This window comes from Microtus ochrogaster, chromosome 19, assembly GCF_000317375.1.
Source record: "Microtus ochrogaster isolate Prairie Vole_2 chromosome 19, MicOch1.0, whole genome shotgun sequence".
NCBI classification, from domain to species: domain Eukaryota; kingdom Metazoa; phylum Chordata; class Mammalia; order Rodentia; family Cricetidae; genus Microtus; species Microtus ochrogaster.
In genome coordinates this window covers 62,549,612-62,576,186 of record NC_022021.1, presented here as the reverse complement: position 1 = coordinate 62,576,186, position 26,575 = coordinate 62,549,612, and the positions used below count along the sequence as shown (strand labels likewise).

Sequence of the window (26,575 nt, the reverse complement as noted above, 5' to 3'; positions counted from 1 at the left end):
CATTTCTAAAGTTGTGACGTTTACCTTTCTTAGAAAAGAATGTTTGTCATAGTTTCTAGTTTTATGTATTAGTACAGCTGTGCCCTCCTTACCCCTTCTCTTTTGATGAAGCTTAACTCTTTTAGATGAGTTCATCCACAAGTACTGGCTTGCTTAGTCCGACTTTAGAGTTTACGATATTTTTCAGCTCATTATTACTGGTTTTGAGGAAACTATTAAGTTTTTAAAACATTGTTAAAATGTTTTATAAAATGCTTTTAGAGTTAATGAAAATTGCAGATAGGATTGAGGTTCCCTGTGTCCTCCATGCTATTTCCTTGACTGTTGTTTATATAATGCATTAAATAGAATTAGGTGCAGTTAATTGCATTCATTTTAACAGTATTAGTCATTTCATCTCTTGAGCTTTGGAATATTTTTAAAGTAACATTTTGAGAACTGTTTGGTATACTCTAAAATTTTAGGTCATTTAGATTGCATTGCTAGAGACTGAGTCAATTTATTATCTATAGTTTCCTTAAGATTAAATATTTTAATAAAGCATTGACATTTATCATCTAGGTTTTGATGCAATGATTAGGTTTTAAAGTTGTGTTTATTTCTTTTTAGAATTACCTATAATATATTCTGGATAAACATCATCATTAAATATTGCCATTTTCTCTATGTGGTTTACGCACTCTCTACCTAGAAGTGTTTTAATTCTTCTAGTGTCTTTGGACCTTGCTACACTTTAAAACTGGGCCAGTGCCCTTTAGGTTTCTCTCTCTTCTCTTCTTAGTCCCTTTTTTTTTATCTGCCTGTGAGAAGATTATACCTTTGAAACCTTAGGGAGACACAATGTGCCTGGTTTTCTAAATTTTTAAAGATTTTTATTTATTTATTTATTTATTTATTTATTTATTTATTTATTTATTTATTTGCCTGCATACATGTCTGAGCACCGTGTGCATGTCTGGTGCCTTCAGAGGCCAGAAGAGAGCGTTGGCTCTCCTGCAGCTGGAGCTACAGACATTTATGAGCCACTGTGTGGGTGCGAGGGACTGAACTCGAGTCCCTTGTTGGAGCAGTAAGCATGTTTTGCTCTTGAGTCATCTCTCTAGCTACTTGCGTTCTTTTTCTTTGAAGAAAGAAACCCCTGCATTGAATTTCCAGGACTTCTCTTTTAATACAGTGATGCCTTGTTTGGACACAGGAGACTGGACTGATGTCTTATGGAAGGATTAGACCATATTTAGGATAGAACTGATGGGTGTCTGGGGAATTCAGTGCTCCCAACCCTGAGCAGGACAGCATGAGCTGAGGACTGTGGAACCTGTGTGATCTGATTGTGGCCTTTCGAAGGGCAGGACTTGCTCTAGTCATCCCAACCCTTATTATTCCTGGCACATTTGGTGCCCGTGTGCTGTCACTGTGATCTGTGCACCGATTTTCCTCCCCCGTCATGTCATCACACTGCTCCTCAATTGTCCCTTTCCTCTCTGTCCTGTAACATTTCTGCCCTCCCCGAGGATTCTCACCAAGAAACATTTATTTTTTCAATTTGGAAAATTAAATAAAACCCTTGACCTCAAATTCCCTTTCAGCTGGCCCTGAAGTACTGTTTTCTTTCCGGTCAGATTTTATTACTAGAGGGTTTGCTCTGTTCCCTTCGTTTCTTTCCTTTCCTCTCTTAAAATCCACTCAGATCAGATTATGGGGCCATCACTGCACAGACAAATCAATCATGGCTGTACCATGGCTAAATAGTCCCGAGACCAGTTCTGAGTACTCATCTTACCTCATCTTCATTGTTAATTCCCTTCCTTGAGAGCCTTTAGTGAACATGCATTCTGGAGTCTCCACCCTCTTGGCTGTGCCTCACCAGACTTCCTTGCTGGATGCCTGACACCTAGGCATGTGCAGCCTCTTTCCCAGCATTCTCTCCTCCCTGAGTAGCATTGGTGTTATGATCTTACATATATGTATATGATGGCTATTTCAGACTTGCAGCTTTAATTGCGTACCTCTGCTTGAATGCCTTTTATTTTTTATTGCCGTTTTCACTCTTCTACTTGAATGTCAAACAAACATTTCAAATTTAAAACCCTTAAAATTAAATAATCAATTCCACTTCTCCAAATAGCTATTTACGATAAGTCACTAATTTTAAAAATTATTCAGATATATACACACATTATGCATGTATGTATGTATGCATGCATGCGTACATGTCTGTGTCTGTGTATGTATATGCACATGCAGCTCATGAAACATGCACCCCATTGAGAGGATGTAGAGTGAAAATTAAGTCTGTGCTTTATCCTCATCTCCCACTGATTAAAAAGTTGTGTCATATACTAGCATGTTTTATTTATAATTTCAAAACTTTGTCTGAACTGTCCTAAGTCTGGTTGCTGGAACAATTGCTTATTTTGAGATTAGTTGTCATATTTCTATATGCTACCTATTAACATATGGAGATATTTACTTTAATACACAACCTGCTGTGATCTTATATTTAACCCTGTGTAATTTAAATAATGCTGTCAAGAGGAGTGTGCGTACTTTGGATGTGTGTGGGTGCGCATGCCCACGCACACAATTAATAACTCAGTCATCTTTTGTGACTGAGTTTCAAGTCAATATTGAACTCTGTTTTCCCTCTTTCCAGTGCCCACGGTCGATGTCTTTCAGATTTCTACAAAAGAGCGATTTGGATTGGGACATCAGCTGAAGAAGTAAGTTTACTGAAGAGCAAAAAAAAAAAAAAAAAAAAAAAGAATTTCAAGGGAATTTTCATTTTGCTCTTTTATTCTCTTACATCTTTTTCAAGTGCATCCCTGGGGATAGGACATCATCTTGGTGCAAAGATCTGAATCTGTGTTTTAGTCCACGGAGCTCCTTTTCCAGATTCCCGGGTATTTCTCGCTTCCTGTCCAAATCCACTCACCCTTCCACACCCCACACTATACCCTTCTTGCTCCTGTGGACCTGAAGTCTTTCTCTTTAATGTGCCCAGCAGAAGCAAAGGCAGGGTATGGATCAGTGACTACCGCGCTTTCTCCTGCAGGACTCATTTTGAGCTGGTTTGTTGAAGTTTGTTTTTCTGTCCTGCTGAGCCACTGCCTTTTACAGCTACTCCTTCCCAATATTCAGTTGGCGGCTTTCACTGCTTATTCATGTGGCCTGGAGATGATAGCTGGTTATCCCCCACTGTCTCTGAACCAGCCTTATTTCCCATGCCTTTGCCTTTGGAGCATATCTTCGTGAGGTTTTGTTCTCCTTATTTCTTGGTCCTTTATTAATAGTATCTCAGTTTATCTTTTTATAAATGCACATGGTTCCCCCAAAACATAGTGTGCTTAGAATTCATTTCAGCAAGCAGATACATTCTTTACTATGTCATCATTAGCATTTATGATCTATCATTTATATAGTCACTAAGAATCTGGCATACTTTGGTATTAATAGACGTGAAGCAGAAATAAATGATGGTAGGTTTGAAAGTGCTGAGGAAAGATAAACCAAGCTTTTGTTTATTGTACTCATAGAATCTCATGGGGTCTTATTGATCACTTTTGTTTTCTGGTTTTTAAGTCTGTTTTACCTAAAACCCTGGGAAAGGCATCATCCTTGAGAGAGCTGAAGACAAGGGCAGCACACGTTATGTCTTTGAGTTGAAAAGTGCAGTAGGGAATCACAGAGGTTGGAGTTGACTTTTCAGCTTCTCTGAAGTCAGTTTCAAACTGTTATATGTGAGGATGGAGATGTTGGGGCAGGGAGGCTGTGTGCATCCCGAGTACTTGCGGTTTGCCTGGAGGAAATAACTATGCTGTCCACATGATCTCCTTTGCTGATCTTTCTTGCATAGGGAATGCAGTTCTATATTCAGACAGAATCTGGATGAGCCTCTGCCTTCCAAAAAAGGATATAAGACTACTCCAGATGAATAGGAGAGACCTTTTCTTATCTATTGATTTTTAACTCTAAAACATGTCAAAAGATAACGTATTTATTATGTAAACCTACAACATGATGTTTCGAAGACACGCAAACACACACACACACACATTGTGGGATGGTTCACTTTACAAATTAAAACTTTTGTTCACAATACCAAAATACAAATTGGCGTTTTCTGGTAAACCTCATTGTATTCTTTTAAAAATATTTATCTTTTTCGCAGTGCATAAAAATTATACACAGCATTTTGACAGCATGTGGTGATTCTGCACAAGTTCAACATATTTATTTCTTTGGCATCACATCTCTGTGATGAAAATATTCAAAATAAGCTTTTAGAAATACACAGACAAAGTCCTTACCTATGGTCACAGTGCTTGGCAGCAGCACAGAGAACTTCCAATTCCTATCTTTTTATAAGTGACCACTCATTGCTCTGACTCCTGGCTGCCCACCTCTATCCTATTCTACCCTCTGACAACCATGCTTTCCCATAATATCAGTGTATTTAGTTTGTGCACAGAAATGAGATCAACATTTTTAGAACCTACCCAGAAACGAGAGGATGTTGGACTTTTCTTCCCTGCTTGACTTCTGTCACTTAAAATGACCCTCAGATCCATCTATGACTTTGCAGATTGACAAGATTTTTATTTTTTGTGGAATCATATTTCATTTTTCCTTGCCCATGCTTCCTTGTTTCTTTCAGCTAGAGCCTGGCTATGAAGCCCAGCCTGGCTTCTCCAGCATCAGTCAGCTTCCCAAGTGCTGGAATTGCAGGTTTGCACCACCACTCCCAGACGAGCTAGTCACCCCTGATGGGTCCTTAGCTGATTTCTAGCTCGTGTCTAATTTGAATAGTGCTGCAGCAGACATGGGCTTGCAGAAATCTCTTCTCTACAGATTTCATTTGTTTGAATAAATGCTAATAGGTGTGCTTGCTAGATAACCTGCTCGATCTATTTTAATAGTTTGAGGGAACTATAGTCCGTCTGCCTGTCTATCCATCCATTCAATCTATCTATCTATAATTTTTTTAAAATTTTTCTATGTATGTGAAAGCATTTTTGTGGAGTTGGTTCTCTTCTTCCAATTTCATGCATGTCCTGGGGTTGTCAGACTTCACAGCAAGCATTTTTACCCGCTGAACCGTTGCACCGATTCCCATAATGGCTGTCTTAGTTTAACCAGCACCATGGGCCTTTCTTCTGTATACATTTCAATCCTTCCTTGTTGTTTTCTATTCTCTGACAAGGACCAGAAATCTGACTGAAAATACTGACATATACCCCCAGTTCACTGTGGTCGGAATATAACTAATAAGTGCTGTACTTGTCAGAATTTCAGCTTTTAGAATTTGTGAGACTTCTTGAAGGACTATTTATTCTTCCAGATCCATAAACTTGATTTAGTAAGAGCCTGTCAGTTCCTGTGCGCTAATGCAGTGGTTTAGTTCTTTGATCAGGATGCAGCCCACGCCTTTCCCTTTCAGTTTAATGAATTTTCATTTTCATCATATGTCATCCTTTATTGAGTAATGTTCCAAGAGAAAATACTTTAAAATTTCTTGTGTCAGCTTCCTTTTCCCTGGTGTCGGAAGCCTTATGTGATGTCTGGGCTAGTCCATACCTTAGACCTCTAGGACTGGCCCAGTTTTTCTGACACTACACCAAGGTAACTTTGCTCAGATATGAATTATGGACGATTGCATTCGAAGTGGGGGGAACTGCTCTTTTAGGCGCTCAGTGTTGAGTCTAGATCTGCACACAAATGCAGCATCAGATAATCAACCCTTAACTTTTAGGATTCCGTGTCTCTAAAGACAAATGGACTTTACAAGGAATGCTTAGCACATTAGACCATGCAATGTTCTCTCTCAAAGACTCACATTGGGGCATCTGTAAATCTTTGTTTTAGATTTAGGGGAGCTTTTCCAACACAATTACTTTTGGGGGAGGGGAGGGTTGAGACATGGTTTCTCTGTAGCTTTAGAGCCTGTCCTGGAACTAGCTCTTGTAGACCAAGCTGGCCCCGAACTCAGAGAGATCCGCCTGCCTCTGCCTCCCGAGTGCTGGGATTAAAGGCATGCCACCGTCCTCCCCCCCCGGTCCAACACAATTACTTTTATTTCGTTCAGTTAGTCTCTGTTTCTTACATGAATCCATGGCTTATCCATCTTGGAGAGGAGCATGGCGGCACCTTTATGTTACGTTACTTTGGCGCTGCTTTCTCTCTCTGTTTTTAGCTTTCTTTTTACTTATTGTTTGTGTGTTTCACATCACGCATCTCTGTCTCACTTATTTCCCATCCCTGTATATGCACCCTCTGCCCCTGCAGCACCCCACCCCCAATAAAATTTAAGAGAAGAAAGAAAAAAAAAAGAGGGCAAAAATCTCACCTTGGAAGCTGTAGTGTGACATAGTGAATCATGCAGTAAACCCTTTATTCATATATCTTGACTTGAAAGAACTCATTACAGCGAGTCATTGGTCTGGTTCGAGGCCTCTAGTTTCCACTATGCTATCAATGCTGGGCCCTCACTAGGACCTCTCTTAATTATCCTGCTGTTGCCCTGTGTGGTAGAGATCCTTCAGCTTTGGCTCTCCAATAGATCACAGATGGGATAGATAATTGAGGTGTTTCAACCTGTAACACTCGTTCTGGGCTTGGAAAGTTGCAGAATTGGTCAGTCTGCCAGCTCTCCCTTGTCCTCACTCTCAGGGTAAGCTCTCCAGCATTGCCCTGGGATTTCACCCCCTCGGGGCTGTGAGCAAGGGGTGGGGCCAAGTGTCCTGTTTCCAGGTCTTCAGGGTTGACATCCCACACCTGTGCCTTCAGGGCGGGCTCTACTGTGTTGCCCGGGAGAGGCACAGGGGCCACTTTCCCATTAGCTGCAGCTGATGAGGGGCAGGGCTAGCTCTCCTGCCCTTATGACCTCAGTGCCTGATCTCCCATCTGCCTCAGGCATTTATGGGTGTGTGTGGGGGGGTGAGGGGGCAACAAACATTTTTTCCCTCCCATGCTGCCACATGACAGGTGAATATTGGGGACAGCTCTTCTGTGCTCACCATATTGGTGCTGGTTCTCTTCGCCTCTGCCAATGGGGTTGGCTCTATTGTGCTGCCCAGCAAGGTGCAGGGCCTGCTCTTCCAAGTGTTGCAGCTGGTGTAGGCAGGGGCAACTCTCTTTCCTGCATCAGGCCTTGATGGGGATGTGCATCTCTTCCCTACCCATAGCACCATGTGACAGATGAGGAATGGGGACAGCTTTCCCAGCCTCACAACTTCGGGGCTGGCTCACCAACACCTCCACCATCCTATTGTGACACTGCTTTTAAAGCAACTTTTGTGTGTGTGTGTGTGGGGGGGATGGGGTTGATCAAAACAAGACAAGAATTTTCTTAAATGCATGTCCTAGAATAAACAACTTTCTGCCTATAGTAGCCCATGAGTTTGGACAAAGAAAGAGGATCTGTAGTTGTAAGCCTGAGAAGTTAAGGAAAGCTGTGTGCTGGGGCTTGCGCTTAGGTGACTGGTATAATATGTAATATGTTCTAGTCATAGGTCCAGCCTGGTGATTAATGCTTTCAAAAACATTACTTGCTTTTATGAATGAATTTTAGTTATGTAGGGAATTTTTTAATAAGATTATTTTCATGTTTTTGATGAATTTCTGTCAAGTATATAATTAAATTTCTTTGTTTATAAGTGTTTTTGACTGGGAATCTTTAGGTGCCGTCTAGCCTAAAGAGCATAATTTAAAATTTCTCATCTCATATTTATGATAATTCATAAGAAAAAATTTAGGTGCGAAGAGCTTATCTTCCTTGAAGCTTATGAAAAGATGCTAATGTGGAATCTAGGCTACTTATTGCTTAGAGCAGTTTTTAATATGTAAATAACTACATTCAGTGTGTTCCTGTGACCCATTCCTGGTGCTTTAGGGTACTAGGACCAAATGCTTAGTGTGTTATGAGAAGGTGGTCATTATAGCATGTGTGTTCATAGCACAATATGATCACATATATATACATGCATATCCATGATCATTATACACACGTATGTGTGTGTATATATATATATGTGTATACATACATCTGCACACACTTTGGATCCGCAGTGACATTAACTGTCTTACAAGAAGCAGTTGAATATTTTCTTGCAACCAAAGATAATCAGGAGTTGTTTAAGAGCTACTGATGTTATGTGGTAAAGACACACTTCAGAATAACACTGTAACATGAAAGTGACCTGCTATGCCCTTTGGTTCCATTTAGCTTCTCTAGCACACACTTGGTAGCCTTCATAGGTGGCAGGTCACAGGAATAGGAACCTTTTTCATCGTAGGAGAAAAAGAATCTAAGTCTAATTATAACAAAATAGTTTCAATGAGTTTTTTGTTAGCAACAAGGAGAAATGATGTTCATGTGATCCAGTACATGCAAATCTTCTTGAAATATCAAGGAAATAAAGTCTTCAGACATGAAATAAAAATGAAATAAAGCAATCCCCTGTTCTTAAGATCCAAGACAAATTTCCTGTGAATTTGGAATCACAGCATCTATTTATCCTCCTTTTTCTCACAACATCTCCTACCCTAGTGACCCCAAATGATTCAGACCTGACTCTTCTGAACACATTGAAGGTAGCCGAAGATAGCCCAACAGAAGGCAAGGGTGAACTGAGTTAGTGGGGTCCTGAAGGATGTTGGAGAGTTTGCTCCTCCTCCACCTAAGAGTCACACCTTCTCCCCTGGGCATACGCCTTATTTCAGTGTGTGGGATAATAACAACTATTTTCTGGAACTGAGACGAACATTTTTATTTACAAAGCTGCCTTTTATTCCCTGGCATAGCATAGCTGATAAACAAAATATTGGTATCGGTTTTCCCTCCCAGAAGCAGTTTGTGGAAGTAGCGAAAGAACAGGACAATCAGGCAAACCTGAAGGGATTTTTTTCGAAAGAAAGTTAAAATGTCAAATGTATTATACATATAATGTGTAATTGTAAAATTTCACATCTACTGAGGTACCAGCACTAAGGCATCCTTCTGTTCTGTGACTTGCAAGGTGGGAGGCATAACCATAGTCTAAGGTCCTTTTGCAGATAGCATGCTGTTATAGTCCCTAGTTGGCTCTCCAGAATTCTTTTCCATGAAGCACCAAAGGAAGCAGGTATTGTGGAAAATCCTGACACCAAATTCCAATCTTATGATAATAACTAAAAATTTTAGGAATATAGACTTTTAAAAAACACACTAGCATACATAGAGGTGATTGGGCTGTGCTTGAAGACCATATATTTTTACATCAAATATTTCTACATAGAGTTTTGCAATTTGGTTTTGTATTTCACGAAGAAAAAACATAGACGGAACAACCAAGTGAAAAATCAGCTTCACTTAAAAAATTCATGTAAAAGTTACTGATTCTGAAGGCTGCTCCCAGGATTCTTTTTAAATCTATTATTTCATAAACTCTCTGATAATTTGGGTAATTAGAATATGTCACTATTTTATTTTAATTTATTAATAAGTTTCTTGATCACTTGTTATGATGTAACTTGTCATAAAAAGCCATGGTAATTTCTTACATTCTGGCTCCTTTAATATGAAAATCCTTACACAACCCTAACTTAGCATTGTACTAATGGCTGTGTTATTTTCCTTTGGTAATGTGTTCTTATCGCAATAAATACCTAAGCATTGGTGAGCACAGTATCGACAGAGTGGTAATCCCAGTAGTAGGAAGACAGAGGTTGTCTGGTCTCTGGGGGCTTGAGGCCAGCTTGGTCTTTGTAGCAAGTTCTAGGTCAGGGCTGCATAGTGAGACCTCGGTTTTAAAGCAAAACAACGAGAACAGCACCCCGAGTTCCCCAAGCTGGCAAACAAGCAAACCCCAGAAGTATTGGTGTAGATGGCGGTGGGACTGTGCTAACAGAGCCGCCTCTGCTTTGACAGGATCATGCAGACGTTCGTTACTCAGCAGTGGAAACAGAGCAAGGAAAAGTCCAGTTGCCTGCATGGTAAGAAGCTGTCGGAGAAGAAGGTGAAGTCGCCTCTGCATTTGTTTTCTACCTTGCGCAGGTTGGTAACAGGCGTCTTCATCTTTGTCTGACTGCTCAGCCCTTAGAGCCCCTCTATTCCCAGTGTGAAGGATTCTTTCTCACCTACATGTCTGTTTTCTTTATGATTTCCAACAAATTACAGGTGTCCCGTCAAAAACATAGGTGTGCTTATTTATTTTTAATCAGTATGGGTAAAGTTTACTAAAGTTAGATTTTGTTTTCGCATGACAAAAAGAGTCCTCCAAATTTCAGTTCTTCATGGAGTTCTGGGATAGGTCAGAGGGAGGAACCATGCTGGAATCTTCTTGTGTTTGTGAGATGTGGTTTAATTCCAGTGATGCATTCTGCACCCGTCTTTGGCTTGGGCCCTAACAGGGGTTGATGAGTTGGCAGCGTATGTCCCCTGGTTGAACTGGGGCACTGATGCTAGGTCCAGTTTCCTCCCGTGTTAATTGTTGCTCATCTCCAAGGTCACCCAGCTATCCTCCCCCTGGTTGTGGCAAAAGCAAATCCAAACTGAAATCTGAACAAGACGGCATCTCCAAAACGCACAAGCTGTTGCGGAGGACTTGTTCCAGCACTGTCAAAGCTGATGACGTGTGTGCCAAGTCGCACAGGACCTTTGGGCGCTCGCTGTCCAGCGACCCCAGGGCCGAGCAGGCGATGTCCACCCTCAAATCGCACAAACTCTTGGGCCGGCCCTGCCCCACAGCGGGCAAGCAGGAGGACTGCCTCACGCTCAAGTCGCATAAATTATTGACTCGCTCTTGTTCTGGAGACCCGCGATGTGAGCACAGCAGCAACTTGAAGCCCCACAAACTGCTAAGCAGGTCTTACTCCAGCAATCTCAGAATGGAAGAGTTATACGGGCTGAAAAACCACAAATTGCTCAGCAAGTCTTACTCCGGCGCCCCCAAGTCATCGAAAACCGAGCATTTCAAGGAACCCAACGCAGAGGGCAGGAGGCTCTCGCTTACCTCAGGGCTTATCGGTATTTTAACACCATCATCGTCTTCTTCCCAGCCTCCCGTGCGTAAATACTTCTTTCATCTTGCCTTCTTAAATGTAACTAAGGAACAGGAGATTTGTATGCATTTTTATGAGACCTGGGAGAGGAAAACACAAGATCTGTTTAATTTGTTTTGTTTTTAAATTTGCTGGGTTTTTTTTTGGGGGGGGGCATGTTTTTTGTGTACTGGATATTTACAGCTGGCATAGAACAGTTAGTACTGGTTCTGGAGAAAAAATGTAATCACTCACTTACTGTGTGGTTTGTGTTCCTACCACTGAATTCTATTAAGAATGGAAGGAATTCAGGTAGATTTACAAAGTTTTTGATCAGTATTAAGTAGGTTATTTATCGTTTCTTCCACCACATGAGTAGTGGAGGACCACACTTGTCTTATAGTTAAGCATAATATTTTAGTTCTATATTAGAGAATTTTGTCTGTGAACATTTGGTTGGTGCTAGCGTTCAAGAGTTTCACATGAAGATTTGCTCAATGTCCATTTTATGCTAAAGCAGTTCTTTTTGGGGGAAGTGGGAGGATGTGGGTCCAGTTGATGTCTGTACGGTTGATATTGACTGTGGATCAACCCTACACCAACTTTACCTCCCTAGTGATTGGCACAGCCAGCTTCAGACAGACTTACACATGTAGTTACATATTCAAAAATGGTTGAAAGGTTTTGTTTGCGGTTTTAAATATGTGCATGTTTTGAGTGTCAATTTAATGATTCATATCCTAAGCCAGCCATATGTTAGTTGACAAAACAAGAGGCTGATTTTAGTCATCCTTACGTAGATTTCTCCCTACAATTGATTACAAATACTTGCTTGAGGAAAACTTGACAGTCTTATAATTTTAATGAATACACTAGACACTCATTTAAAGGTATGCCTTAATGTCATGGAGAAACTTATGCCTATCAGTTCCACAAAGGAATGTTTCCCATGATAGTTTCACCTCAGAAGGATAATTTCAGATAATTTGTGAAAGAAAATAGACTTTTCTCTGATGTATTTAGCCTGCTAATCGGTTTAGTACTGGGCCTTTTGCTAGCCGCTGTTTAATTTTCCTTGGAGGAATCATTGAAGCTGATAGTATTTGAAAAGTCTAATGATGGTATGGTCTTTTTTTGATCAGTAATAGAATAAACTAACTTTCGTGTAACAATGACAGGTATTTTTACTAAAGGATGGGAACCTAAGAATATCATTTTGTTTAGGCAAATATAGTTGATTATATATATCATATATATAACATATCATATAATATAATATATCATATAATATAACAAAATTGGTCCATAAGGAAGTCTAATATTTTAATATCATGATAGCTGACAATAATTGTGTGACCATCTGCATTTACTTCTGAAAAAGGGAAAAGCTATCATTTCTATATTCTCCCTAATAAAAAGTTACTTTTGAAAAACTTTGCTTTTTATAGACAAATGGTGCAAAATGCATTCCAATCCGAGACCGCGGCTTCCTGGTGCAGGTATGAGTTAAGATCCTTCGCGGTGGGAGCACCTGGTCCTGGCTGGGTTTTCCCGTCATCCGAGAACCTTACTGGCTTCTTTCCTTGTATCCTATTCAGACGATTGAGTTTGCCGAGCAGCGGATCCCTGTGTTGAATGAATACTGTGTGGTTTGTGATGAACCACACGTGTTTCAGAACGGCCCCATGCTTCGGGTAAGTATCCACTGATGGAATTCCTGTGTTAGCATGGAAGATAAGTGAAAGCATCCCAATATAAAAACAAGTAGATGTAGTTTAAAATAAATCTACATCTCCCCAGGGCAAACTTTTAATATATGCTAAGTGGTATCATTTGGAAGGAAAGGAGTTAGTATTGCTTCTGGAAGTATCTGTGAAAGAGTAAGTAATTTCTCTCATTAAGATCGTGTTCCTTATGTCTGTCATCAATGTGTTCATTTGCATCTATTTCTATATTGGCAACAAGTTTCATAAACTTTATGTTATTTAATAACACGTAGCTCTGGAAACAGCATTTAATAATGTTTAAAAACTAAGATGCTTTGATGTGTTTGTTCAAACCCCCAAATTTGAGTAATCTGGTTAATATACAGAGAGGTTCCATGCAAGTGTGAGCAGGCACACGGTAGTGCTGGGAAAGTCAGAAGGGAATCTGAAACTGCCAAGTCAATGTCATAGTTGTCAAATCACCAACGAACTATGGAAATGGACATCAACAGACATGTGTGCTTTGTTGGGTGAATTACCCAATTTAAAAATTAGATTTTTTTTTCACAATAATGACTTTATAAAATTCTAATCAATAAAATGTTGCCAAAAAGTCAGTTTTTAAATTGACGTTTATGTACTACTTGGGGTGGTGGGAATGAGAGCTTTTACCATAGGCTCTTGGATTTGAACACCTGGTCCCCAGCTGGTGGTGTTATTGGGGAGCTTATGGAACTTTAGGAGTCTGGGCCTTGCTGGAGGAACCTCATCACTAGGGGAGGCCTGTTGCCATGCCTTCCCTGCCCGTCTAGTCCGCTGGAGCAGCAAAATCAACCCTTCCTTCTTAAGGGCGCTTTTGGGCGTGGTATTTCATCTCAGCAACAGGAAAACAATCAATACAATTTCTAAGTCACTAATGTGCACAGTTAGGTGATGTTTAATATAATCATGGTTTTAACCGTCATCACTAATTCCAGAATATTTTTTCATTACCTAAAGAAGAACCCTGAACTGCTAACAGGCCTGCACTCTCTCCCTTTCATGGTGCCCTGGAAACCACTGATTTCATCTCCTTTACTGTAGGGTTGTATGCTCCCAAGTTTCAGTGTGGATCAATACTCTGTTCCCATTTATCATCCAATATTCCATTTTATGGATGGACACTGCAGATAGGATTATCCATTCATCAGCTGATGGAATCTCCAGGACCTGTGTTTGCTGTCTTCTGAGGAATGACTGAACTGTTTGTGTACTGACTGCCTCCTTCCTACTATCTGTATCTGACAGTTCACTTTCCCCACATCTGTATTCCTTCTTCTTTCTTCTTCAAAGGAGTGTGGAAGGGTGTGTGTCTGTAGACAGTCCATTGTGTATGAATCTAGCTCTCTGCTTTTTGTAATACTGTCATAAGGAGTGATAACTTGGAGAATGTTTTCATGCTTTTTGGTCATTTGTATATCTCTAGAGAAATGTCCGTTCAACCGTTCCTTATTTTTATATTGAGTTATTTTAATTTTTATTACTGAGTGGCAATTATTTTCTATTCTGATATCATATCTTTATTACTAGATCTTTATCATATATAAATGATGAAGACCCTATTTTTGTGCTTTTCTTTTTTTGATCCAGTAAAGTTTTATACTTTGCTGTGTGCCTAAGGAACCACCACCTAATTAAAAGCCACACCAGTACAAATGCTTTTTTCTAAGAGTCTTATACCTGGTCTCACATTTAAGTGAGTTGTTGTTCTGAAGTTAATTTTTGTCACAGATATGAGGTTGTGGTTTAGATATGTGTGTTTCAGGTATGGACCCAGTTTCTCTAATGTATTTCTTAAAAAAACTATTATTTATTGATTGTGGTCCTTTGAAAATCATCTGGCCATAAATATATTAAGATTTTCTGGATTATGCATTTTATTTCCACAGATCTTAATGTCTGCAGTTATGCCAGGAATATACTGTCTTGGTTTACATAGATAGATTTGTAGTAAGACTGAAATCAAAAAAGTATAATTAGCTTTATTCTCCTCTTCTCAGATAGTTTTGGTGAGTTGATCTCCCTTGCTTTGCTCTATCAGTTCTGTGGTCATCTTGTTCATTTTTGCAAATGAAAGCATAAAATCAGTTGGTATTTGTATATGTTTGCATTTAGCCTGTGCATCAGTTTGAGAATTATTCTGTAAGTTTGCTGAATTTCTTTATTAGTTTTAATAACTTATTTTTGGTTTCTTTTAACAACCCTCTGTAGAAGATATCTTAGCTTCTTTTTTTTTTTTTTGTTGCTGTGATACTTAAGGTGGCTGATGAGCCAGCTCATGATTAAGAGATACTCAAGAAAGAATGTTGAGCCCACTGATTGGTTTATAGATACTCGAGAAAGGCTAGTGAGCCCACTCATTAGTTCAGAGATATTTAAGGAAGGCTGGGCCACCAGCCCATTGGTTAAGAGGTTCTTTAGGAAGACATCAGCCCAGAGGTTAAGAGATAATCAACATAGAAAAAGAAGTGACTTATTTTTGGCTCATAACCTGGGAGGTCCTAGTCCATAATAAGCTGGTTACATTACTTTGACATATGGTGTGGCAGCGTATGATTGCAGGCAAATGAGATGCAGAACTGCACACCTCCTGTCTCAGGAGCAAGAGAGAACAGAGTGGCCGACATCCCATACTGCCTCATAAGTACACATACTAATGAACTAGTTAGTAATTCCACTCTAGGCTCCACTTCTTAAAGCTTTAACATCTTCCCAAAGGACCTCTCTAGGGAGTAAGGCTTTAGCACATGGGGCTTTGAGCAGCACTCAAATCTGAACTACAGCAGTCTCTTTCAAGACAGAGTGTTGTTGACTGTGTGGATCTAAAAAAAAAATTATAACAGGACATTCATTTAACTGAGCTGTTTACTCCTATTTCCATTTCATTTATTTTTCTGTTATTAAAAATAGAAGTACTAAGTTCTCCACCGTTGAGCAGTTCATTTTTTACCTACATTTCTGCCACTGTTTCCGTTGTGTATTTTGGAGGAATGTGTTGATTAGCATGCATTTACACAATTACATTACATATTCGTGATATCTTGTATCTGCTGTCTCTGTTGGCAGTTTTGTCCCGTTACTGTAATCGCTACAAGCTCTTCAGTCACCTCGTGCCTCTGCCTCTCTCCTCCATTCCTACTAACAAGAAAAGAGTGTTGGTTTCCTATTTATTTTCCATATGTATTATGTTTCTTTCAATTCATCTGTTTCCTTAATACTAGCCCTCTTTTGTGTGTTAGACAGCTGTTTTCTAGGATCTCATATTAATTCCTATAGTACAACATTGTAATCTGTTTTCATACTAACCATAAATTGAAAAATCTGTTTTAGATTAATGCCAACTTGATTTTAGTAGATTATCATTGTGCATGTTATTGAGGTGTGGGAATGACACACATGTCATAGTGCATGTGTGGAGATCAGAAGACAGCTTTGTGGTGTCATCCCCCTTCTTTTCCCCTTCATTGGGGTCTGGGGTTGAAGGTTATTCGGCTTGAGGGAAGCCCCGCACTGGCCAGTGTGTCTCGCTCCACCCGTCTGGTCTTCCTCCCTTTTGCCACTAAGCACAAAGACACAACACCACCAACATAGATCAGAAATTATGATTTTATCTAGTGTGCCTTTAAACCAGACAGAAACTGATCAAAATGCTAGAAGTGAAATATTGCACATACATACACTTGTTTGAATTTGTTTGCTTTTATTTTGCCGTTTCTTGTTCTTACCCATGCTCATTGTTTTTGTATGTCCTGTCTAAGGCTCTTGGAATATCAGCTTAAAATACTCCTTAATTTTTCCCAAGGGATGATTGCACTAACGTTTTCAAGTTTGAAGGACAGTAACATTGCACATAGAGTTATTTGATGACTCTTTTCCTTGTTTTGGTTGGAATTTCTCCTCTCCTTGATACTTTGTGCCATTGCATGCTTTTTGTGTTGATGGTCTCTGAAGAGAAATTAATTTTGTGTGAGTCTCTGTGTCCAAGTTTCCTCATATGGAGGAGCTCGCATTTTTCTTCCGTCGTCGTTTTTCAGTAATTTTCTATAGTTCTGTTCTGATCTTTGGTTTTCTGAGACAAGATCTTTCACTGTAGCCCATATTGGCCTGAAACTTACTGTGGAGTCTAGGCTAACCTGGAGCTTCTGGTGTTAGCCACTCCAGTGCTGGTTTTATGTGCGTGTGCATCAGTGGGGCTTTTGGTATTTTGATTAAGATTATGTGTTTATCCTGTTGGTGTTCATTGGACTGTCTTGGCGTGTAGGTTAATATTTTTTTTCACAAATTTTCTATATTGGGGAATATTTTATTAAGTATTCTTTCTACATATTTTTTTTTCTCTTTCGGGACAACATCATTAATATATTTGTATAAGATAGTACTGAGTAGACCTCTTAGCCTTGGTTTACTTACTTCACTGTTCTGTTACTGACGTTACTCTTGGCCTACAATCAAACATTCCTGAATCCTCAGGTGCATTTTTTGTGTCCCTCAGTGAGTTTTAGTTCAGTTTTTATGGTTGTCAACCCCAGAATTTATTTCTTTTTATAAATTCTATATATTGATTCTTTTGAAATACTTTATTTAGAGTTTGTTTTGGCTCTTTAATCATTTTGTAAAAGCTTCATAGTCCAGAATCTGTGCATTTTCCTGAACTCTGTGTCTCAGTTGCCTATCTCCTGTACCTTGTCCTTACTTTATTATTTCTTTGCATGCCTCATTCCTCTTATGGGAAGCTAGACGTCCTGAATATACTAATGTAACAGCTTTGGAATCAGACCTCTGTCCTTTCTAGGATTTATTTCTTGATGAATTATCATCAAAAGTATTTGTTGAGCATTCCTTTAATGCTTAGACTGGTCTGTGTTTCCTCTTTGTAATAACAAAGCCAGCTTGAAATGATATTTAGTGCCATCTCCTGAGTTTTGCTTAGTTTTCTTTTCTCCTCCTCCTTTTCCTCTTCCTCCTCATCCTCCTCTTCTTCCTCAAAAAGCCAAGAATTTTCTATTTAGTTCAAACTGGCTTCCATCTTGTGGCAATCCTGCCTGAGCTTCTCAAATGCTGAGTTTTGGCATACACCACCATGACTAACTACAAGTTTTTCTTCAGCACATGGCGTCCTGGCCAAGAATGTGGCCCTCTGCGTTCCTAGGCGTGCGTAGAAGCCTTTCATAGTTCTCATGCTTCTTTTTCTTACTTAGCCTTTCCTCCACAGCAGTTTTGTTAGCTTTGGTTGTTACTTACTGCCTCTGTAATGACCAAAACGCTGATTAATGTTAGGTGCTAATCCTGGGGATTAGATTTAGTACTAGCTGAGTTCCATCAGACAGAAGCAGACAATTGTTCTGAACTTGACTTCAGAGAGCCATCAGGCGGGGTCCATCATAGCCTTTTGGGAATGACCTCCCTCCTGCTTGTTCCAGTTTCAGGAAATGTGAGCTGCTTCTCATGGCTTACGTTCTTACCAAGGTGTAACTATTTGGAGTAAGTGCTTCCTGCCTCACTACAGTATTTAATTCAGGTGGTTGAGGCAATTTTTGCTAGTTTTCTTTTTTAAAGTTTTATAGGGAGACAAAAGGTTGGGTTATCACGAAGCCATTTTTATTGATAGCGGCCCACATTTCAGTGTTTAAAAATATGCGTTCTACTACATTTGTGTAGTAAAACTGGTTTTAGTTTGAGAAATAGTAAAATGTGGTTAAATATGAAGGTAATGATTGACCTAGTGTGTTCCCTGATTATTTATTGGGGGGGGGTCATTTCTCATTGTAGGATAGGCATGGTGTGTGGATAGTTTGTTTAGTGAATTCTTAGTAGATGTTTTATGCAAAACTCTAGAGATTTACTCCTGTGGGTCAAATAAGATTTTTTGGTTTTTTTCTTTTTTTTGATTCACAAGGCTTAAATAATTTGTTCAACACTGTGCAGATAGCGTATCTGTATGCTGAGCTTTGAGCCTGATTCTGTTCAACTTCTGGGCTCTCCATCTTAAACATTAATTAAAGCATTGGTGGGTTGAAGGTGCCAGGCAGATTCTGTTCCACTTTTTCCGGGGAATCACAAAAGATTATCTTGTTCTTCAGAAGATGCTTAAGAAGATAAACCACCCAGCCCATAAATAAATGATGTTATCAGAGGTTTTTAATATCTCAAGATTCACATGGGTAAACAGCCATTCTATTAGCATAATTGTCAGATCTTATGATTTATTTATTTCCCTTTATTCAAGGAAAACAGATGAAAAATTACTCTCCTAAGCCATCTACTATTTTTTGAAAGTCTACCTTTATTTTTTCCTCAGAATAAAATATATGGAGCTGAAGCAGCATGTATTTGTTGAATTGTTATGCGATTTAAAAGAAGAATGTCCACTTGACTCATTAACTATCAGAACTCTTGTTGTCTCTCCACGCAGCTCTTAGAAACTGCAGTCCTTTTCTGCCAATGTTCACGCTTTGACCTTGAGTTTATCTATGGCAGTGCTGGCTCCACTGTAGAAAACAACAGGAATTCATCAATACCAGGCACTCTTTAAGTACTTTTTATGTGTGCAAAGTACTTTATGTGATTGTCAGTATTTAACCCTCATACTAGCCCTGTGAGTTATTATTGTCCCCACTTCACAGGTGAGGCATGAGACATTTATTCAGTGTTCTTCTGCTGGTGAGTGATAAAGACAGGGCTCAATCCAGGCAGAGTGACACCAGGACAGACTCTCAGCTTGCACACTCAAAGGACCGTTCTTACGTCCTTGATGTTCACAGCACACGTGATTGGCAGTCTCCACTCTGTGGTTTCATGGCTGGCAATTTACTCCTATAAGTGGCAAAGATACCACAGTTAACTCTTAATATTCTTTCTGTTGCATTCCAAATTTTGTTTGTTTTGTTCCCGCATCAGTGAAGGTTGGAGAGAAGAAAAATCTTCTGAATAAATATTATATATAGCTAGGAATTAGGTGGTTAAATGTTGCTGTGACATAGCCGACGGAAATCAGACAAGTGCCTTTGGCTTTTTAAATAATGATATAAATGACTTAAAATCAAATCAAGTAATTAAAATCAAAGACATTTCTCCTGTTTGAAGGGAGATAAATAGAAAGAACCATTTCTTAAATCCATTAACAGATGCTTTTCTTAATTTAGGCAATCTTCTGTTTTTTTTCCTGTATATCTATTGTATTTACATTTCAGTATATTTTCCTGTAAATTTAAGAGTTACATATATTTTCTTAAGAAATTTTTAAAATTTCTTAAGAAATTTTAAACCATGATTCACTGAACATTGGTTCAGCCCTGTGACCTGTTTCTAGCTGTGATAAATCCCGAAATGGGTGCCTTATAACACAGCCCGTAGTTTAGGAGACTAAACCACACTTGGCTTCCATGGATTTCCCAGCCTAAGATCTTTATCTTCCCTGCTTAGATTATTTCTCATATTTTCCTTGAAGTCTGGTTTTCTTAAGATGTTGAAAATGCCCATTGCGAATCTGCCTTTGGAGTCCTGTAATGTTGGTCCCTCCTTGCATTTTTGCTACTCTGCTCAGAGGACTGGGTTAGTAGTGCTTTGCATCCTTTCTGCAATGTACTTAACGCTGTTGAGAAGTTTTCCAGAGCTCCGTTTTCTCTTTGTTACAACGTTTCTAAATGACACTTCCTGGTAAGCCCTGACAAAAACACTACAATCTGTATGACAGCTTGCAATAACACCCAAGAGTTCATACATACAGTCAGGGATAACTTGACAGTACATGGATTGCTATCCGAAATCTAACCTAAAGCTACCGATAAATCTGTCCGCCGTGAATGCACTAGAGTGTCGGCGTAGCATTCGTTTTAGAGATACCTTCAAGTGTTACAGAAAACAGGAAAGTAAGGGGTTGGTGCCTGAAAGCCTCGATTTCCTAGTGCCTTCACCTCGCGACTTTGCTGTTGTGTCTTTCATGACCCTTTCCTGGGAGCTGCTGACCCCTGGAAAAAAAAAAAAAAAAAAAAAAAAAAACCTCCATCTGTGTGAGGTATCGTGGTTATACTCACTGATACTGGCTGTCATTCTGTGTCTGGATTAAGAGCCACTTTTCCCATTTCCACACCACCATACATGATGGTAAAGAGTTATAGTCATGGTCGGTTGCCTTTACTGCATCAGGGCTGTGGCGAGGCAAAGCCTCATAGGGCAGCAGCATGTGGCAGAAGAGGAAGCAAAGAGAGGCAGAGGGAGAGAGGTGTGACCTACTTTTCAAAGGCAAGGCCCAGAGACCTTCTTCTCCCAGTCTGCCAGTACTCCCATTTTTCAGCCCTTCTCAACAGTTTGGTCAATTATTAACCACTTAGTTCATTGATTCTTTGATTTGGTTGTATGCCCTTCATCTATTCACCCCCTAAAAGCCTTCCAAATCGCCCTTCCTTCTGAACACTGCACCAGAGACCAAGCATCCCTCCAGCAGCCAAGCCTGCCTTGCAAGCACACCTCTGCCCTGTGCCATTTCGGTCTCTGTTCATCTCGAACATCTGTCTCAACTACCAAACACTCAAAGCCTTGCCTGTGAAACAGGAAATACAGTGAATAAAAGCATAAGGATGTCGTTCTTAGCATGTTAACATTTATTCTCATTCTTTCAACGCTATTTTTAAGTCAAAAATTTACGTTTAAACTGATTTTTTCTCTTTTTATTTGGAAACACTTCAGCAGTATTTTAACATTTTTGATCCATTAAATGTATAAAATGCTATATGACATACTATAGACAGTCCTTAATAAATATTTTAGTATTTTTATTCAGTACTTTTATGTGCATTGACATAAAGCTACTGTGAGGACAGCTGGAGTAATTTAATTTACTTTGTTTACCACTAAATTAGCTCTCCATTCCTAAAGGAAATGTTTATAATGTTGTCCAACTTTCTTACCAACTCCTGGAGGTGGCTATTATTTTCTTTCTCATTTTCCAGATTTGAAAACAGCTGCATATAAGCTCCAGGGTCATTGAGATCCAGTTGTGTGTTTTATACACTGGGATTACATGAAATATTTAGTTTGAACAAAAAGATCATAGCAGACGTGTTTGAAAACCGTTCCCAACACCACGCTTTACTCTCTATATAAATGTAGAGCAAAATCCTCTAGAGTTGTAACACTTCTATTCTCAGTAAAGGGTAATGTAAATTCATTGAAAACACAAATTTCTTAAAATACAGTTAGGTTCTAAAATACTCTTTGAGGCTTAGAAACGGTTTTTAAAATATGTTTTTATTGCTCACATTTAAATTCTTTTGATTCAAAAAATTTAAATGTATTCATCTTAGCTGAAAGATCTACAATAAATCATATTTTAAGGAGACATATACAAGTTTTAAGTTGGTAAATAATGGATATCATGTAGTAAATAAATACATGTTGCCAATAGAGGGACTTGCTATGGTTTTATAATCTAAATTGTAGGGAGTTGATTCCTCCAAGACAACACACAGTTATTAAATCTTAGCAGCACATACTAAACCAAAAAAGAAAAATATTAATAATTAGACTTGATTATATGATTTCTATGAAAGAATGTGAAATACACTCATCATTACACTGAAATCTTCATAAATGCTAAGTGGTTATATAGGATTTAGAACTGAAACTGTGTTTTCTGTGTAACTGTCCATCATGACAGTTTTTTCATGAGGAGTAGTACACAAGAATCATTTCAGAGTGGGAAGAAGGTAGTCTACAGTGTAACCCTTTGCACAGTGCCAAGGGGGAATGATTCCATTTCTCTTCTTTGAGTATGACACTCTTTCTGGATGTAGAAAAGTCTGATATTATTGTTTATTGCTTTAGAATTTTGATGAATGTACATAATATACTTTGATGATATCAATTCCATATTTCTCATACAACTCCTTCCAATGATACCCCCATATCCTACTGCCAATTTCATGTCCTCCTTCCATAACCCCTAAGATCAATCAGTGTTGTCCATATATGCATGTCCTAGGGTATGCGCATTCTACCTGAGGCCGCTTCCCTGAAAATCGTTGACACTGGCTACCCCAGCTGTCTTCAGTTGTCAAAGCACCTCAGCTGGGGTTGGAGTTCATGGTACTCTCCTCCATCTACGCTGGGATTCTGACTGGTTTTATCTTGTGCAAGACTCATGTGAGCATCTGTAGTTGTTGCAAGTTCATGAGTGTAATGGCTCTGGCATGTCCAGAAAACACTTTCTTAGCAATCCTCCTCTACCTCTGGCTCTTAAAATCCTTCTGCCCATCGGGGGTGTAAGATCCAGAGGGGGTGGAGGACACCAAGAAAACAAATCTTTTCAAATCAACATGAGCAAAGCTCTTATGAACTCACAGAGACTGAAGCAACATACCCAGGGCCCACACAGGTCTGCCTCAGGTCGTCTGTGTATATATTATAGCTTCCAGGTTACTGTTTTTATGGAATTCCTGAACATGTGAACAAATTGGTCTCTGATTCTTTTGCCTTCTCTTGGGCTCCTTTTTCTTCTGTTTGTTTGTCTTGGTCAGCTCCAATGTGTTCTTTTTTGTTTCGTTCCATTTCATTTTATTTTAATTATCCTTTTGATGCCTGTTTGTTTTCTAATCAGAGACAGAAAGGGAGTGGATCTGCATGGCTGGGGAGGCATGAAGAAACTGGGAGGGAAATTATAGCCAGGATATATTACTTGAGAAAAAGGTCTATTTTCAATAAAAGTAAAAAGAGAGAAAATATTGCTCCTTCCTCTTCTGGAATGTCTGTTGAGCTATTTGGGAGGGAGTGGGGTATAGAAGTCTCATGTAGGGATAGACATTTCATAGTTACTCTGTCTGTTTGTTCTGACCACTTGTGGGACAGATACCTACTTTTAGTCACCTTATGTAATTTAAAATTTTTCTTTTAGTTCCATCTTGTATTGAAAATTTGAATTTGCCAATATAATATAGATGAAGAAGAGGGTATTACTATACAAAATAGAGATGTAGATGTAGAAGTATTTACCCGAAAGTTGAATGTTTTTGTATCTTCCAATTTGAAGTATTTTGACTTTTCACTAGTACCTACTTAGTGTGGTGTTAGTATGGTAATAGATCAGGAAAAACACTTACTGTCCAGTTGCTACTTTACAAAATGGGATATATGTTCTTGTAAGAATGTAATTGCACTTTTACTTGTAAATTCTAAGAATAACGGAAAGTTGTTTTGGTTTTTGTTTTTAGAAAACATATTTCTTAACCTGCCTGAGTCCCTTCTAGCTGGTGGAGTACAGGATGTTTGTGGAAATAAGCTTTACACAATTGAGGAGGTAGAGAGGGGTTACTTTTAGACAAATGTGCAAAATAGAAAAACATGTCCATAAAGAAATGGTGCCATAGCCTCATTCATTAGAATGCAGGTTTATTGTTTGAGGAGATTGGACTACGAATCTATGGGGAACAGAACTTTCTAGGTGCAGGCCAGGAGAATGAATGCAGAAGAAAGCATTAAGGAAAATATTTCACTGGATTCATGCTAGACAAAGTCAGAATAGTTTATGAATTCCGGATTGTCAATGATGATGCATATCAATGCATAGTCATCTACCATAAATTTCTAATAAATCTTCTTTGTAATTTTAAAAGAACTCTTAAATCTGATGCAGCAATTTTTTTTCTGTTTAAAACAGTAGTATAATATGGAAAAGTAATTTTGTTACTTTTGTTTCTTTTTTAATTAAAAATGTTTTTATGCAATATATTCTGATCATGATATATTATATAACCTTTTTCTTTTACTTGTCCGATTTATTCTGAAACCTTCCATATGTATAGTAAATACTATTTACACATATATACATTGTATATATATATAAAGATTATATATGTTTCATGTGTGTATGTGTGTGCCATTCACATATAGACACACAGTAAATGTATTTAATTGTTAAAGACTCAGATAAATCTGATAGTTATTGAAATCACTAAACAAGCCATACTTTGTTATTGAGTTTGGAGATTACTCTATTTTAGTCATTAAAAGTGTGGTGGGTTATTTGGCTAGCGTATTAGTCTATGATGTTGCTGTTCACTGGGGTGAATGAGTGGTCACAGGTGAGTTCCCGCAGTCCTTCATGGTCTAAAAGCTTTTCCTCCCTCCGTTTTTGTTTATGTGCATTTTTTTTAATATTCAGATGTTGATGTAACTCTGAATTTTATAGTTAATATGTAGTAATGATTGCTCCTATTACTTCAGGTCAGAGCATATAATACGTACCAGAAGGTGAACAAAAGAAAACAACTCATGTCTTTGGGGGGAAAATTGAGGCATATATACATAGATACTCATAAAAGATTGAGGAAGATTTCAGACTAAGTTAGTCGTTCAAGGAGAAGGAAAGACAGTTGGAACTGAATAGCCTGCTCTGTGCTTCTCCAGATACATAGCCCTGCATGTAGACTGTGTCTGCAGAGTCTCTCCATTGAATCTCTTCCCACAATTTCTACATTTCTGAAACAGAATCAGACTTGCCCCGTTAAGGATCAACAAAAGAAATACAGCAAATCCCTTTTCTTCTTACATCATCTTCCAGGGTTCCGCCAGAAATTGCGATGAGTCAGGGTTTCTATCCGAAAGGCCACACATACAGGCTACTTCGGAACGTAAAGGATGTTCAGAATGCAGCCATTCTTTCCCACTGCCTAAGCAACAGACCAACCAAGTCATCTTCTAGAAGCAGCTAGCACAGGGGCAGGGGCACTAACAAATGCCTTTTGTCTGCTGTGCAGAGGCACAGCGGATTGCGTCGTGTTAGGCTTCATCAGCTACCTAATGCAATGTAACTGGGGAGATAAGATAAATCAAGGGGATGACACTATATTAGATTTGAAAGATGAGAGCTCCTCCAGAGTAATTGCAGAGTGTATATTTCAGCACTGTTGACCTCAGGAGGTTATTGAAGTCAGGAGTCTGAGCAACAAAACCAATCTTTCAAGAGCTAGGTAGCAAGTAAGTAGAGTCAGGCTTGCTTCTTTTAAACGAATTTCCTAAGGAAAAGTGAGATTCGCCCATGATATCTTTTTAAATGTAGTTTTTGTGTATAGCTTCATTATATACCTAACTAGGGGTTATACTTTTTAAAATGAACACACGTAATGTGCATTGTATATTGGGTAGAGAGATGTACTTTACTGCTTAATATTCTTTTCATTGATTGCTAAATTGTCCTGAATGGAAATGTCTACAACTTGCTGAAACGGATCATTTATCACTGTAGCTGTGCCCTCTACAAAGAGAGCCTTGTTCCTTCAGTGTAAGAATTTGGTTATTATTAAGGAACATGATATGATTTCCTCTCTTAAAACACTCTACGTCCTTTCCATGTATTCTATGGAATGGCTTTCCATTTATGAAGTGACAGATGAAGACATACAGTCTAATTGGCTTCTTTCTTTTCTAGCCCACGGTGTGTGAGAGAGAGCTGTGTGTATTTGCTTTCCAAACCCTGGGGGTGATGAACGAAGCCGCCGATGAGATAGCAACTGGAGCTCAGGTACTCCTGCTAATTAGGTCTTATTTTCATGTGAGAAGCTGGTTCAGTCTACTGCTGTGCTCTCTATGCTGTTCTTCAGGGGAGAGTGCCGAAAGCTTCTTTCTGAAAAAGATCTGGCACTTGATTTTTGTTTCTCCCCTTTTAAATCTGTGTTTTGTCATTTTGCAGTGGCCTAGGGGAGAAATTAAGCAATTTTCTTTTGAAAATAATTGTCTTGCATGGTTAAAAAAAAAGCTGTGTGTATGTGTTTCATAGATTTGTATTTGTTTTGTTTGGCTGGTTTTGCTTTTCGGTCCAGTTA

General features: G+C 38.9%; 1 protein-coding gene across 1 annotated transcript in view; it reads left to right on the top strand.

Annotated features, from left to right (window-relative positions):
* Positions 1 to 26,575, top strand: part of Parp8 (poly(ADP-ribose) polymerase family member 8) — a 160,317-nt gene that overhangs the window by 109,204 nt on the left and 24,538 nt on the right. Inside the window, exons 11-16 of the mRNA XM_005356827.3 lie at positions 2,654 to 2,720; positions 9,905 to 10,030; positions 10,482 to 11,040; positions 12,465 to 12,515; positions 12,615 to 12,710; positions 26,182 to 26,274. Of these exons, the coding sequence (XP_005356884.1) occupies positions 2,654 to 2,720; positions 9,905 to 10,030; positions 10,482 to 11,040; positions 12,465 to 12,515; positions 12,615 to 12,710; positions 26,182 to 26,274 (992 nt within the window). The remainder of the gene's footprint in view (positions 1 to 2,653; positions 2,721 to 9,904; positions 10,031 to 10,481; positions 11,041 to 12,464; positions 12,516 to 12,614; positions 12,711 to 26,181; positions 26,275 to 26,575) is intronic.